The sequence below is a fragment of the Carassius gibelio genome, chromosome B21 (genome assembly GCF_023724105.1).
Source record: "Carassius gibelio isolate Cgi1373 ecotype wild population from Czech Republic chromosome B21, carGib1.2-hapl.c, whole genome shotgun sequence".
Lineage (NCBI taxonomy): Eukaryota > Metazoa > Chordata > Actinopteri > Cypriniformes > Cyprinidae > Carassius > Carassius gibelio.
Genome location: NC_068416.1, coordinates 25424466 through 25441402, shown reverse-complemented (window position 1 = coordinate 25441402; position 16937 = coordinate 25424466). Strand labels below are relative to the sequence as shown.

Genomic DNA, 16937 nt, shown 5'->3' with positions numbered 1-16937 from the left:
TGCGTGTTCTTGAGGTGTTGCCATGTCCACCTATTATAATATGTCTTTTGGCCTGTTTTTTAGGTACTTTAAGTTCATAAAGTAGGCAGGTGCGATTTTGATATTATTTCCAATATAAAGCATTTTTTTAGGTTTATTATGGGCTTGCATCTAGTTTGCTGTTTTTTAGTTAAAACTTATGCCTCTTGATTTCTTGCAACTGCACATGCATACAGAAGTGAGACACATCTCTGAAACGCATTTAAATACAGCATTAACTACTAGTTGTTCAAAATATTGAGTTGTTTACATCCCTGGACATTACTGCTGGTTGTTTAAAGGAGCCATAGGATACCAACGTTCTACCAGTTGATATGATTCTTAAAGTTCTTAATGAAAAGTCTGTAACATAGTTTGGTCAAAATTTTTCAATGGTAGTGTAAAAAACACCCTTTCCCCACTGTCAAAAACAGCTCATTTTAGAGCACACAGTTTTGTAGCGTTTTCCTTTAAATGTTAATGAGCTCTGCTGACTCCGCCCCTCTCTTCAAGCCACTCTGAGAGAGACTGTTTACTTTAGCCGCATTCATTGTGAAACTTGCTAATTAGCACATTATTAGGAAAGGTGATTTGCAAAGATTTATCAAACCTTATACTCACCCTATACTTTGTTCATTATTACATCCAACAAATAAACACCTCAATCACTTAGGAGAAAGTCTTGTCTACATTTGCTCCAGCGGTGAAGCAACGGCCGACTGATGATAGCTCACTCAGGGCGGGTCTAAGGTAAGACACCAGTCCAGTCTGAAACGTTACTGTCTATCAAACTATCTGTCATCATGTCCTGACAGTAGAATATGAGACAAAATGAGAAAAAATCAAGCTCCTCTGGCTCCTCCCAGTGTCCTATTGCCATTTGCAGAAAGTCATCAGCTCCCGTTAAGAAACAACCAATCAGAGCTGCGGTCCGTAACTTTGTTTGTGTTCAAAATGTAAAAAATTTATATAATAAGCGAGTACACCATGAATCCATTTTCCAAACCGTGTTTTTGGCTTGTCCTGAATCACTAGGGTGCACCTATAATAAGTGTTTATATTCGGACTATTTTAGATTGCTTCGGGAGAACCGCGGCGGAGTAACCCAGTACCTTTGTGATTCTTCATAGACATAAACAGAGAGAAGTAGTTCCGGCTACGATGTTCTTCCTCAAGACGCAAGCAGTTCTGTTTATTAACCGCTAGAGCGTCAAAAGTTCCCTACCGCAGCTTTAAGTAATAAATGTAATTATGCAACACAACATAGTGAATCTTTTATATTTATTTATATTTTATTCATCTTTTTATATTTTATATATTTGTTATTTTTGATAGCTTTATATCTCTAATATATTATTATTATTTCATATAATAATATATACTGAAAACCTATGTTGTTATTTAAAATTTCCTTTAATTTCATGACTTTCTTTCTTGTCATTACTTACACTATTTTCTTTTGCTCCCCTCATTTCAGCAATCCTAAACAAAAAACAGAAAAATCCAAAATCAGGTTCACTGTTTAAATACATTAAACAGAAATAAGAATTAAGACGTTCAGCATTATAATTGATCATCTGACTGTATGACACCTGATAAATAAATCAAAACAAATCAAAAAATGTACTTACCATAAACCAGTCGTGGAGACTAAGTTTCTCCAGTTCAATCCGCTCTTTTGGATTGATTTGCAGACAGCGGCAAATAAAATCGCTGCATTCTTCCGACAAGCCATCTTTGGTCCAGTTGTGACCGTCGATCATGCGCAGGTCTGGTGTATTTGGAAAATCCCCACACAGCATAAGAAACAAGAGGATCCCGAGTGACCACACTGTCGCTGGTTCCCCGTGGTACTGGCCGGTCATGTGATACTCAGGAGGGCAGTACTCTCTTGTGCCTGGAGGAAAGAGATTTGTTTACAATTAACACAGCATTTTAACTGTATAACCATCACTATGCAAGAATTAATGTGATTCACAACAGTGGATCCCATTCCATGAGCTTGATTCACTCAGGGTCCTGTGTGAACGGCCCTCAGTTTGAGACCCACTGTAACCTTTGAGGGATCATCATACATACCAACAAAGGACGTGTAACCCACACAGCTGAGGAAGTCACCACACCCAAAGTCAGTTAACTTGACTTTGAGTGTGTCCGGGTTGATCAGAAGCTTTTCCAGCTTTATGTCCTGATGAAACACTCCACGTCTGCAGCATGTTTGAGCTGCGAATGTTGCCTGGCGCATTATAACTCGTGCCATGTCCTCTTGAATGGTACCCATTTGCTGCAGGAGAAACCAGTTCAGTTCCTCAAAGGGAACGGGACGCTCTAGCACCAAAATGTAGTGGTCAGACTCCACCCGCCAGTCCAGAAGCTGGATGATTTCCTCGACCCTGGGGTCTCCGTCTGCAAGGATTTGCAAAGCAACCTCCAGAGGAAGAGGCTTGGAACAACCGTCCTAGAAGAAAGACAGTTTTTATGACGGTTAGATGGATAAAGGACAAACTCTAGACAATGACAGACTGAAAAATCATCTACAGTCTGTGATCGGATGACTGAGAGGAGAAACGGAGAGAGCACTGCCTACTTACAATACTGATGAACTTTCTGTTCCTGCTGGAGACGACTTTTATCGCCACCTGATCAACAAAACAACAACGATGTTTGTAAGAGTTACAACTCTTTCATTCATTCCAAACATTAGCCCTGAACAGACATTTTCATGAACCTAAATACAAATATGTAGAGCATGACTTAACAAGCTCTGACAATTTAAGAGCTTTAAACAGTAAATTAAATATAAATTCAGAGCGCTTGCATTAGATGCATCAGATGACTATAACACAGGACAAAAATAATCATCAAGTTATTCTATTCGAGATAGTAATGAAAACTGATACCTGTAGGCCGTCGTCCAAACGAGTCGCTGCATAAACGGTTCCAAAGCCTCCATCACCCAGCTGACAAACGATTTCATAACGGCATGAATTGATGTCTGTTAAAAGATATGATATAGAAAGAAAATCATTATTTTTATAATTCATATTCAATTTGACACTTGACATTAAAAATCTGTGCTTAAAAAATACTGGCACACTACAGGACTATTTAAGGAAACTATAGTAGTCATAAAATAAAGAAATATATGTGTGTGTTTTTTCTGTGTGAAATACATACTTTCACCTTACACACATTTATATAAATGTAAATGAAATCTTGTTGAATTGCTATTATTAGAAAAGTGCATACTAAAGTCAGTGTAAAACATGTGAAGACTGTGTGTGTGTGTGTGTGTGTGTGTGTGTTTATGGTACCAAACTGACCCATTATTGTGTCGTTGTTATTCTCCTTGTCTGCAGTCTGAAACAACAGAAATCAGGTTTAGTCTCAAAATACTCAAACAGGACAGAAACCAAATGCACAACAAAGAAAGTTTAAGAGCAGGTCAAATCAGGTCAAATAGATCGACTATATAACAGTTACAGCAAATAGGAAAAGAAAACTGTATAAAAAGAAAGAGTAAAAAAGCTATGTCCATAGTCTTATAATTAAACCAAGGCAAATCTTCAAATCATCAGAATGTATTTACCATAAGCCAGTCGTGGAGACTGAGTTTCCCCAGTTCAATCCGCTGCTTTGGGTCGATCTGTAGACACCGGCGAATTAAATCGCAGCATTCTGTGCAGAAAAAAGAAAGATATGTCTGAATATCACTTTGAACTTCACACGTGATCTCTTTGATGGACAGTTAAATTATCTCAACGACCATATTGGTTTGTGCTGAAGAAGAGATCTAACCTTTCGACAGGCCAGCTTTAGTCCAGTTTTGATCATTAATCTCGTGCAGGTGTCGTCTCTTTGGATATTTACTGAAAAGAATCACAAAAAAGAGGATCCCGAGTGACCACACTGTCGCTGGTTCCCCGTGGTACTGGCCGGTCATGTGATACTCAGGAGGGCAGTACTCTCTTGTGCCTGGAAATTACATTTGGTTTCCATTAAAACAGCATTTTAACTAGATATTCATAATCATTTGATTCACAGCAGAGGATCCCATTAGACACCCACTTCACAGCTTTGAGGGATCATCATACATACCAGTAAAGGACGTGTAACCCCCGTCGGTGAGGATTGCACCACAGCCAAAGTCAATCAATTTGACTTCGAGTGTGTCCGGGTTGATCAGAAGGTTTTCCAGCTTTATGTCCCGGTGCAACACTCCACGAAGGCAGCACATCCGAGCCGCAAATATTGCCTGCTTCATTATAACTCGAGCAAAGTCCTCGTCCATGATGCCCTTGTAGCACTTTAAATACTGAAACAAGGACTGACAGGGCACGGGCCGCTCTAGGACCATAAAGTAATAGTCAGGATCCAGCCGCCAGTCCAGAAGCTGAACGATTTCCTCCACCCTGGGGCCTTTATTTGCAAGAATTTGCAAAGCAACCTCCAGAGGAAGACGTCCAGAATAACCATCCTAGAAGAAACACAGTTGTTATGACGGTAAGAAAGATATAGGACTTAAACAACTCCAGGACAAACTGTTGACAATGACAGACTGACTGCTGAAAAACCACTTAAAGGCTGTGATTAATGTTAATATTAGATGATTGAAAATGAAAACAGTGACTGAGAGGAGAAACAGAGATCACAAGCCTACTTACAATGCTGATGAACTTTGTGATCTTGTTGGATGCCAATTTTATTGCCACCTGATCAACAAAACAAAAAAGTGATGTGTGTGAGATTTATAATTCATCATGTCAGCAGAGTTAACATCATTTCATACATTAGAGAGAGAGCGAGACAAGTACAATAGGACAAACATGATTAGCTAGAAAAATAATGTCAGTAATACAAATTGATACCTGTAGGCCATCATTCAAACGAGTTGCTGCGTACACGATTCCAAAGCCTCCTTTACCCAACTGACAGCCGATTTCATAACGGTGTGAATTGATGTCTGTTAAAAAATAAATAAGAGATGTCATCATAAAATGTCACAAAGACAGCATTTACTTCGTCTACTTAAAAACTAGAATTGAGAAAGAATAATTAAGATACTACATTGAATATTTGTGCCTTTAAAAAATAATTTGTCACACTAAAAACTATTAGTTACCCGTACTTGTCATACATAAATAATACAATTTAAATACCTTTAAATTAATTGCATTTCCATGTTAACTACTCTAAAACAAAATGCATATTAAGCATAAACCTTGTGTGTGTGTGAGTTGGATTATATTGTGGTAGCAAACTAACCAATAATTGTTGTCTCATCATCCTGTAACTGGCTTGACGGAGTTTGGGGAGCATAAACACTACAGTCAGGTGTTGCACAGGTTGTAGCTTGGGGGACATTGTCTCTACAGTCGAATGTTTTGTGGAGTGGAGACTGAGGGACACCGACACTCAAGTCAGCTACAGAACAGACTGAAGCTTGGAGAGCTTCATCTCTGCAGTCAGACGTGACATAACCTAGAACTGGAGGGACATCATCACTAAATTTGGACATCACTGGGAAAAAAGATGGAAAGGCCTCACTACTTAAATTGGACGTAGAAGTGAAAAGCAAGATGTCATCACAAAATTTGGGTATGGCAGTTAAAAATGAGACATCATAACTTATTTTAGGTGTGGCAGTGAAAAATGAGATGCCATCTCTTAATTTGGGCATGGCATTGAAAAATGAGACGCCATCTCTTAATCTGGAAGAACAGACTGTAGTTTGGAGGATATCGTCAGTACAGTTGGACGCGGCACAGACTGTAGTTTGGAGGATATCGTCAGTACAGTTGGACTCGGCACAGACTGTAGCTTGGAGTATATCGTCGGTACAGTTGGACGCGGCACAGACTGTAGTTTGGAGGATATCGTCAGTACAGTTGGACTCGGCACAGACTGTAGTTTGGAGGATATCGTCAGTACAGTTGGACGCGGCGCAGACTGTAGCTTGGAGGATATCGTCAGTACAGTTGGACGCGGCGCAGACTGTAGCTTGGAGGATATCGTCAGTACAGTTGGACGCGGCGCAGACTGTAGCTTGGAGGATATCGTCAGTACAGTTGGACGCGGCGCAGACTGTAGCTGGGAGGATATCGTCAGTACAGTTGGATGCCGCACAGACTGTAGCTTGGAGGATATCTTCAGTACAGTTGGATGCCGCACAGACTGTAGTTTGGAGGATATCTTCAGTACAGTTGGATGCCGCACAGACTGTAGCTTGGAGGATATCTTCAGTACAGTTGGATGCCGCACAGACTGTAGTTTGGAGGATATCGTCAGTACAGTTGGACGCCGCACAGACTGTAGCTTGGAGGATATCTTCAGTACAGTTGGACGCCGCACAGACTGTAGCTTGGAGGATATCTTCAGTACAGTTGGACGCCGCACAGACTGTAGTTTGGATGATATCGTCAGTACAGTTGGACGCCGCACAGACTGTAGCTTGGAGGATATCGTCAGTACAGTTGGACGCGGCACAGACTGTAGTTTGGATGATATCGTCAGTACAGTGGGACGCCGCACAGACTGTAGTTTGGATGATATCGTCAGTACAGTTGGACGCGGCACAGACTGTAGTTTGGATGATATCGTCAGTACAGTTGGACGCCGCACAGACTGTAGTTTGGATGATATCGTCAGTACAGTGGGACGTCGCACAGACTGTAGTTTGGATGATATCGTCAGTACAGTTGGACGCCGCACAGACTGTAGTTTGGATGATATCGTCAGTACAGTTGGACGCCGCACAGACTGTAGTTTGGATGATATCGTCAGTACAGTTGGACGCGGCACAGACTGTAGTTTGGATGTTATCGTCAGTACAGTTGGACGCCGCACAGGCTGTAGCTTGGAGGATATCTTCAGTACAGTTGGACGCCGCACAGACTGTAGCTTGGAGGATATCTTCAGTACAGTTGGATGCCGCACAGACTGTAGTTTGGAGGATATCGTCAGTACAGTTGGACGCCGCACAGACTGTAGCTTGGAGGATATCTTCAGTACAGTTGGACGCCGCACAGACTGTAGCTTGGAGGATATCTTCAGTACAGTTGGATGCCGCACAGACTGTAGTTTGGAGGATATCGTCAGTACAGTTGGACGCCGCACAGACTGTAGCTTGGAGGATATCTTCAGTACAGTTGGATGCCGCACAGACTGTAGCTTGGAGGATATCTTCAGTACAGTTGGACGCCGCACAGACTGTAGTTTGGATGATATCGTCAGTACAGTTGGACGCCGCACAGACTGTAGCTTGGAGGATATCGTCAGTACAGTTGGACGCGGCACAGACTGTAGTTTGGATGATATCGTCAGTACAGTGGGACGTCGCACAGACTGTAGTTTGGATGATATCGTCAGTACAGTTGGACGCCGCACAGACTGTAGTTTGGATGATATCGTCAGTACAGTTGGACGAGGCACAGACTGTAGCTTGGAGGATATCTTCAGTACAGTTGGATGCCGCACAGACTGTAGCTTGGAGGATATCGTCAGTACAGTTGGACTCGGCACAGACTGTAGCTTGGAGGATATCTTCAGTACAGTTGGACGCGGCACAGACTGTAGTTTGGAGGATATCGTCAGTACAGTTGGATGCCGCACAGACTGTAGCTTGGAGGATATCGTCAGTACAGTTGGACTCGGCACAGACTGTAGCTTGGAGGATATCTTCAGTACAGTTGGATGCCGCACAGACTGTAGCTTGGAGGATATCTTCAGTACAGTTGGACGCCGCACAGACTGTAGTTTGGATGATATCGTCAGTACAGTTGGACGTGGCTCTGAAAGAAGCTGGAGAAAAGTGAACAGCAGAGTCGGATGAAGCACAGACTGTACCAGTGTCATCAACTTCTCGACCTAAAGGGGAGAATATGGACCAGAAGATATGAATCATTATAAGAACATTTAGGAAATATTGTATAACTATATTAACGGATATTACTTCAACTATAATCATGGCCAGTTGCGCCTCCAGGATGTTTTTTGATGGGGTGGCAGAAAGGGGTCAGTTAAAATATTAGGGTAGCACAATACATGTTCCTTGTCTAACTAAATCCAGCAGACAATATTTTTTTGTTGCTACTATTATTTATTTCTGGGAGCATATCAGGTTATGGGCTTCAAAACTTCAGTTTTACTATTCTCTTTATGGAGAAAATAGTAAACCCTGCTTTTATGCACATTTTGAATTATCGCATCAGAATCGAGTGATGGAAACACTGAATTTCAAATTAAATTTTGGGCTATTGGGTTGACCAGTGTCATTTTAGGGGTGGCTGTGCCCCCCTTGGAGGCCCCCTTGGAGGCGCCACTGGGCATGGCTTTCTATTTTTTCAGTTACTGGTAAGGTATTCATTATGGACATTTCTCTTATTTAAAAGCACAATGCTCATGAACACGCAACATAATATATACTTTTTTTCTGGAATGTTCATGAACATTGTATTTTTAAATAAGAACATTTTTTTAAAAACAATCAAACAAACAATCAATTACAGCTCCTGAATTAGTTACGTGCATGAATATTAATAAGGTCGTCCAAAGCTACCATGGCAACCTTAGCATGGAACTTAAATATGTGTGTGACTAGATCATGATATTCAGACGTTAAATTAGGTGTCATGTCATTACAATGAATTAAATCATCACTTAATGTAATTACAGTAATATTGTTTTATCAATATCGAATTTCATTTTTTGTGTAAATTAAAATATGAACGTGAAAGAATTGAAAACTTGAAAGTAACTTGTCCTGTGTTGAGTTTTATGTTTATGAATTGTGTATGTGTAGTATAATTTCTTATGCTGTGTTGTATTAAGTTACAGACTTTATAAAACTGAACTTCAGCTAAGCTGTGTCCTGTGTCCTCCACAAAACCTTTAAACATCCAAATAAGTGTAGAGTCCTATGCATGCAGACTCCAGTACAGAAAGGGAGTTGCTGCATAATCATAACTTTACCATCATCAAAACTCTTCACTGGTGGTACATCACTCTGGTCGGCATTGTCTTCTTGACCTAAGTGGGTGTTGTTGACTTTTTTTCTCTCTCTTTGAATTAAAGCAAATAATCCTAGCAACGTAAGTAGCATTTTGAAATAGTAACTAACGTTGGCTGGAAGAAATGCAAGGTGAGAAAAATACTAGAATTCAACTAGCAATAAAACGACTATCGTTGATTAAGTGCAAACAATGCAACTAGCAACGAACCGCAAGTGGTTTATCAGACAAATGAAATTGAGCGAGCCTATTTATACTGGAATATTACTGTGACGTCACAAAACGAGTGACGTTCCAATGCTGCTCGCAGAGGGCCGTTGCTGATTGGTACGTTTTCCGCGGTGGGCGTGGCCTCTGCATAGATGCGTAATCTCCTAGCGTGGGTAATATTCCGTTTGTTTAGAATTCGCTTGTTAAGTCTGACGTCACGTAGCAGCGCTTCCTGTCCAAACGCTCTATCAGTTACCATGAGAAAACAACAAAAGGTGCTAATATAAACTCACAATGTGATAGAATAGTAGCGAAAAAGTTATAATCTTAACCTTTAACTCCATACCGAAGTCCCAGATAGCCAGACAATGAAAATATAAAAAAAAATATGAAAAAAATATTTGTGTTTGGGACGCTGTGAGCAGGGAGACTGTAGTGTAAACCGTAAGTTTAAAAGCGTTTAGCTTAAATGATTAATATGAATAAACAGTGCTCATAAACGGCTGCTGAGGTCGTATTCTCAAGTGAAGTGAGTTGAGGCTTGGACCCGGAAACAGCGCTTCTTACGTCATCACTTAACATCCGAATAGCAATGCTTTCTGATTAAACGTTGCCAATTGAAGTCGTTTACAGATATATGGACAGTTTTTTTCAGTTATTTTGCGCTGTAATTGATGTATGTGACTCAAACATTAATTAAAAAAAGCAGTATGTGGTGATCGCGAGCTCGTATATTGTAAGTAAAACACAATAGATGACAAATCATTTATTAATGCATGTAGCTAAGTTTAAGGCATAATTTTAATGATTATTTATGTAAAAATAGCGAAAAGCTGTAAAGAAAATCTAAAATTAACACTATACTATAAGGCTGTTGCCATCAAATTAAATCAACAAAATCAATATTAATATAATTAATTAGCATTTATCAAAATCAATTTACTTTTGCATATATGTTATGAAAACGAAATTATTCTCTTATATGAAACTAAAACTGCTATGGGGGTAATATGTCTTAAAAAAAAACTTTCATTTATTCAAATTACTGATTTATTCATGAATGAAGCAAAGCTCACTTTATGAATAGATCACTGACACACATGATTCATCAGCAAAATAGAGCAAAAACAGTCCAATTGTACAATGCTGCCTAAATAACTGAAAACAAATAAATGTTCATTGAGCAGTTGTATAATATATATACCACATGCTATTGTGCTGATATTCTGGAAAATAGCACTATACTGGTGTGATGTTTAACTATGTTATGCTATAAACAAAAACAAATAAATAAAAATAAAAACTCATACGTGGCAGTTCTTCTCTTGAATTTTGGGTGTATTTCAGACCTTGCATGACACTTAAAGTTAAGCCCACGCCAGGCTTGCTTGTTAAGCATAATGGAGGGTTACGTTAGGTTATACTGAGATGTTTTAATAGTATTTTAATTTCACAGCAGTAACAGACTTCAGAATGGACCAAAAACTAGTCTGAGAGGAATATGTGTATGATCTTTGATCAGTTTGCTGCCCCTCTAAAAAAAAAAAAGAGTGTTAAGTTCATGAAGATTAAGGAAATGTTTTATTTCTATTTTGGACAGATTGCTTAAATTACACCACAATCAACGCAGCATTTTGGTTGTATATTTTATTAAATTTCAGTGTTCTTCTTTAAAATAAATATATGGTAAATAATAATAATAATAATAATAGGCTAATAAAGAAAAGTTTTGTACAATCCAAACATATACAACAGAAAGCCCTGCTCACAGGAGTCTCTGGAGTGCATACTAAAGACAAGTACATTAATATTGTCAGCAGCCAGTGTGAATACATGGAGAAAAGAAAAGATGGATAACATGGAAGCATTTCATGATAAAATATTTTAAAACCACGAAGAGGTCAACACCTACACACACACACACACACACACACACACATACACAGATCCCTTGTCACATGTTCATTGCATCGCACTGCTTAAGTAAGTTTCATGTATGAAAAGCAGCATATGAAGAGGTATGAGAAATGTAAAAAAACGGACGTGCTAGTAGACATATTGGCATGTGTCCGTTTATCGTTAGCAACCATAATTCATAGTTCAAGTAGTGGGAGTGTCGTCTTTTGTTCCCTGTGTAAATTAATACTATAGTAAAAAAAAAAAAAAAAAGAAGTGTCATATGCAGATTCCTGCTTAAAAAACAACAACACTGAACAATGATGTAATCATAAAACACATTCATTAGCTCTGTCAATCAAACATTAAGCTCCACCCACTTATGACTTCCTCAGCTCTGCTTGTGTACAAGCAGCTCAGTTGCCAATAGAAGCACGACAGCTGGTGAGCCAATAGGAAAGCGGGAGTCTAGTGGACCAATAGAATATTAGGAGGCCTAATATTTCATTAATAATTCATTACATCTCTCAAACAGATGTAATGAATGTCCACTTTTACACACTGCACTGATGCTATTATGAGAAACTGAAAGAATTCAGCAAGACAGCTAAGTTTCCCTTTTACTCACACTTTATAATTAACAGTTACATTTCTTTCCTATCCATATAAGGGAACGTGTAACTCCAGAAGGACTCTCTGTTGGTGTTAGCAATTTTTTTTCAATATTTAGCAACCTCTCAGACTAACCTAGCAAATTTTTAAAATGTACCTACAACAACTGTTTACATGCTGTTGTCCTATATGCATTAGCAATATGATAATTAAATCATGGTGTAACTGTCTAGTGATGCTCAACAACATCTAAACCAAGTATATAGTGTAGTGGCATATACCTGTTTTATACATCGGACACTTGGACATTTGTCATTAGTTCATGGTGCATTAGAGGATGAAACCTGGGTCTTATTGTTCATTGTTTGATCAGCTCCCTACGAGCCTTTTCTTCTTCTTTATGCACACACTCTTCCTCAGCTTTTTATCTGAATACAAGAGAAGTGTTCAGAAACTGAGCATCGCCTTGGGCCATCTTACCTTGGTTTTAAAAGGGGAGGAGGACATTATTACTGACGGAAAGAACAGTTAGTGATTTTCTTAAAACATTCAAACTTCATATGGTTCTGTTTTTTTTTTTCTCTAACGTGCTGCTTTTCTGTTTGCTCTCAGTGCTGACCTGTAACCAGAAGAGCATTGGGCGGCCTTGCGGAGGACAGGGAGATCTGCTGTCCGGTTCTTTAGGAGTCTTTGCACATTGGGCGTTCAGCTCACCTCCAGATGCAAATAAAGGGGAAGTTGTAGGGCTGTCAAAATGGCTGAAAAACTAAAGTGGGAAAAAGAATGAGTAAGGGGAGGCTGCAGACCTGGAGCCGGTAGATATAGGCCCCAACAGTTTTACGCCCCTGATGTTCCTCATGCGTCCAGTAGGGGGAGGCTGTATATTAGTATATGAGCCTAGTCATCAAAACAGCAGACCATATCTGTATGATAGCAGCAGACATTTTTTGAAGCGATACGAATTAAGGTATGTAAATAAGTTATTGTTGTTGATTTTATTGTAATGATGCAACATTTATTATTTATAAACGATTGATGCGATATCAATTCAAAAGATGGGTCAATAATTTATTTCGAGAGGCAAAAGTACTTGATTGAGTCAGTCTGTCTGACTCAAACTTAGCTAACCACGTGTAGGTCAAGCTGCCCCTAGTCTTCTCTTTACCCGCTCTGTCTCACTCACTTTTAAAATTAATTAGATTTTTATTTTTATCTTGTTGTCTGTCTTTAGCTTGCATGACATGGCTTCTTCTGGTAAGACCCTGTTTACTCCTCGCATTTAAACATACTCCACATGGTTTCTGGAGCACATTAGAGTGGATAATCACAAATGTGTGATTTTTTTTTTTTTTTGGACGGTCTATGATGTGAACACACAAAATATACACATTTATAGGCATGTATGTATGTATGCAAATCTCTAAGTCTCTGCACAAGTTGAACTGCACACTCACTCAAGTATTTTGTCAAATAATACAAACATATGTCATGCATGATATCTCATAAAGGTGTGTGTTTGCTTTAGGAGGCTGAGGAGAAATTCCTGCAAGGACCTGTCATTGACGCAAGGTACTGTAAGGATCCTATAAAGGAAATATTTATAATTAACCATTGTTTCTAGCACTATGCAACTTTTGCTTTATTTATTTTTATCAGTGAGCGGGAGCACTTTGACAGCAGGATAAAAAAACAATAAAAGAAGAGTGGCAAGCCATAGGACAGTCTACAGGAGTCATGCAGAATCTACAGGAGTCATGCTGTTAAGAAATAAAAGTCATGGTGTTAATAAATATTTTTGTGAACAACAATATTGTCTCTTTCTTTTAAATGACCCTTGGAATTTTAGAAAAGGGTTAAATTGTGTTTGTCTTCATAAAATGCTATGTAGGACATGTTTTGTAGCTGTATGATGACCAATTGTGAATTGTACAGCAGATATTTCATTTAGGATGCAAATGATTACACAGTACTGTATGTCTAATGGCCTGAATATGGTTAATATCTAAAAATAGCTTAATATAAATTCACAACATCATATATCAGTCAGTCTCCTGTATATAAAAACTGTTTATAAATAAATATGAATAATACATTTTACAGTAGGTCATAGGTCTGCTCTGCAGCCTCCCCATATAGTGTTATTCGCCGTATTTCCTTCTCCCCCTACTGGACGCATGAGGAACAACAGGGGCGTAAAACTGCTTGGGGCCTATATCTACCGGCTCCAGGTCTGCAGCCTCCCCATATAGGAAAAGAATTGGCTTCCTGAGGCCACAGGAGGGCACATCGAGCAGAATATTACTAATGCACGTTTCTTCAAAACGATATCATGACTAAGGAAAAAAAGTGCATAATGTTTAAAATGTATTTTTTAGATCAAATATAATTAAGTTGCTTAAACATTTATAAACAAAACAACATCATGTATGTATGCATAGTTTAATACAAAAGGAAGAAAGACAATCAGAGTATTTTTTCTTTTAAAACCATGATGCAGTATGGGTAAAATAAATAAAAAAGTCTAGAGACATGTTTTAAAAAGATGATCTAACATTACTTAATTTAATTGTAAATGTATATTTCCAGCATGAATCCCTCGCTGGTGGCTGCATTTGGTGCTACATCTCTGACGAGGCAATGTAATCGCCAGGCCTTCGACAAACACAGCAGATCTACCATCACCTCTGACATGATCCAAGAGATAGGCAGTGCTTTCAAGACACTGTTTGAAAGCTAAACTACATGTGTGTATCCATTCTCTTTTCATATAAAGAATAAAAGTCTGCATCTCAGTGCTATTCACATTAATTACAAGTGAAGTACACTGTCGTGCATCTAAAAAGCATTTTAAAGTGCATCTGTAGTTCTGTAACACTGTTTCAGCTACTTATGCACTTTCATGTGTGTCGTTTTTTAAATCTATATCCTTAGGTGCATGTGTTATGTATTGTGAGAGTTTAGATTTCTAAATGATAACCCATGAAGAGATCATTTTATTTACCACTTTCCCTCTTTGAATATATTGCTACCATACTTTCAACTGCAGTTTATTTTTTGGTCTGCTTGAAAACTTTCACTTCTAAGCATTCAAACCTTTATTGTGAATGCTGACCTCACTGTCTAACACCTTATCGTCTGTCAATAACACACAGTCCCTATTTAGTATGTGGGACAAATTTAAAAATTGAAAGTGGCTGTCACTTTTTATATAGTTTGTATTCTACATATTAAAGCTTAAAACAATACAGTATAAGCTGCTGTCACTTTAAGACCTAACGCACAGATCCAATGCATCGCTACACATCAGATTTCTTTCTTTACTGTTTATGTTCACTTAAGACATAATCTACTGTGATACTGACTGATAACATAATGCATAACATACATAATACACTAACGTTTGTTCATGAAAAACAAAAATCAATAATGATAAGATACTATGTATCATATAATAAATTTCACTCTACTGGTAATTTAATCCAGTAAATCTGCACTTACCATATTCTGAGCTTTCATATTAAAATGTTCTTCTAATTGCACATTCGTACACAACGTGTCCTCTGTTCTTCACAAGGAACTTCCAGTTGATCCTGGCGATAAATGACAGAATTCTTAAATTACAAAAAGACAGAAAGAGACATTTCATTACATCTGTACTGTATGCATATCACAAAATATATCAAAAGAGCTGCTTGTTCAATAAACCTGAGGGAAAATCTATCCAGACTTGGTTTGCTGGTTTAAGCTGATTGAGCTGGTTGAATAGCAGGAAAAGAGACCTAAATCTCCTCTAAAACCTTCAGACCAGCAGGATCCAGCTCAGTGGACCAGGCTGTTTTTCCATCAGAGTAAAGAAAGTGACCTCAATGAAGTATAAAATGTTAGTTCACAAGACAAAAACTATAAAAATGTACTCACCCTCATGTTGGTCGAAACCTGAACATTTCAGCAAAATGATGACTGACTGAGACAACGTGTTTTGTTTATGTTTTGAAAGCGGCTTTATACTCACAAAGCGTGTTCTTGAGGTGTTGCCATGTCCACCTATTATAATATGTCTTTTGGCCTGTTTTTTAGGTACTTTAAGTTCATAAAGTAGGCAGGTGCGATTTTGATATTATTTCCAATATAAAGCATTTGTTTAGGTTTATTATGGGCTTGCATCTAGTTTGCTGTTTTTTAGTTAAAACTTATGCCTCTTGATTTCTTGCAACTGCACGTGCATACAGAAGTGAGACACATCTCTGAAACCCATTTAAATACAGCATTAACTACTAGTTGTTCAAAATATTGAGTTGTTTACATCCCTGGACATTACTGCTGGTTGTTTAAAGGAGCCATAGGATACCAACTTTCTACCAGTTGATATGATTCTTAAAGTTCTTAATGAAAAGTCTGTAACATAGTTTGGTCAAAATTTTTCAATGCTAGTGTAAAAAACACCCTTTCCCCCCTGTCAAAAACAGCTCATTTTAGAGCACACAGTTTTGTAGCGTTTTCCTTTAAATGTTAATGAGCTCTGCTGACTCCGCCCCTCTCTTCAAGCCACTCTGAGAGAGACTGTTTACTTTAGCCGCATTCATCGTGAAACTTGCTAATTAGCACATTATTAGGAAAGGTGATTTGCAAAGATTTATCAAACCTTATACTCACTTCTTCTGTAGGTGAAGCTGGATCGTGAATGATTTGCGCAAACATAGATCAGGGGCGCATTCTCTTCAGAAACAAAAAGGTAATCCACTGCATCTTCAGTGGCTCAGATGTCGGGAGTAAATGACAACGGCTTTGTTCATTATTACATCCAACAAAAAAACAGCTCAATCATTTAGGAGAAAGTCTTGTCTAAATTTGCTCCAGCGGTGAAGCAACGGCCGACTGATGATAGCTCACTCAGGGCGGGTCTAAGGTAAGACACCAGTCCAGTCTGAAACGTTACTGTCTATCAAACTATCTGTCATTATGTCCTGACAGTAGAATATGAGACAGATAATCTGTGAAAAAAATCAAGCTCCTCTGGCTCCTCCCAGTGCTCCTATTGCCATTTGCAGAAAGTTTGTTTGTGTTCAAAATGTAAAAAATGTATATAATAAGCGAGTACACCATGAATAGATTTTCCAAACCGTGTTTTTGGCTTGTCCTGAATCACTAGGGTGCACCTATAATAAGTGTTTATATTCGGACTATTTTAGATTG

General features: G+C 38.5%; 4 protein-coding genes across 5 annotated transcripts in view; all 4 read right to left on the bottom strand.

Moving 5' to 3' along the window:
- LOC127985833 (calmodulin-regulated spectrin-associated protein 1-B) overlaps nt 1–16937 on the bottom strand; it is a 124538-nt gene that overhangs the window by 8197 nt on the left and 99404 nt on the right. The window contains exon 20 of one of the 2 annotated variants that reach the window (XR_008160695.1): nt 10883–11144. The exons of the other annotated variant lie outside the window; for it this stretch is intronic. The gene's annotated coding sequence lies outside the window, so the exon portion shown is untranslated. Of the gene's footprint in view, nt 1–10882; nt 11145–16937 lie in introns of those variants that run through there. 2 annotated transcript variants of the gene reach the window in all.
- LOC127985877 (serine/threonine-protein kinase pim-3-like) overlaps nt 1–16937 on the bottom strand; it is a 147797-nt gene that overhangs the window by 74131 nt on the left and 56729 nt on the right. The window lies entirely within an intron of this gene.
- Nucleotides 1623–3345, bottom strand: LOC127985880 (serine/threonine-protein kinase pim-3-like). The gene is made up of 5 exons (XM_052588087.1): nt 3342–3345; nt 2919–3013; nt 2610–2657; nt 2098–2476; nt 1623–1915 (listed from the first exon to the last, which is right to left on the bottom strand). Exons 1-5 carry the CDS (start codon nt 3343–3345, stop codon nt 1623–1625), a joined length of 819 nt encoding a protein of 272 aa, XP_052444047.1.
- Nucleotides 3593–5630, bottom strand: LOC127985838 (serine/threonine-protein kinase pim-3-like). Its single transcript, XM_052588025.1, has 6 exons — nt 5284–5630; nt 4887–4981; nt 4683–4730; nt 4117–4495; nt 3817–3993; nt 3593–3696 (listed from the first exon to the last, which is right to left on the bottom strand). Exons 1-6 carry the CDS (start codon nt 5534–5536, stop codon nt 3593–3595), a joined length of 1056 nt encoding a protein of 351 aa, XP_052443985.1. The 5' UTR covers nt 5537–5630.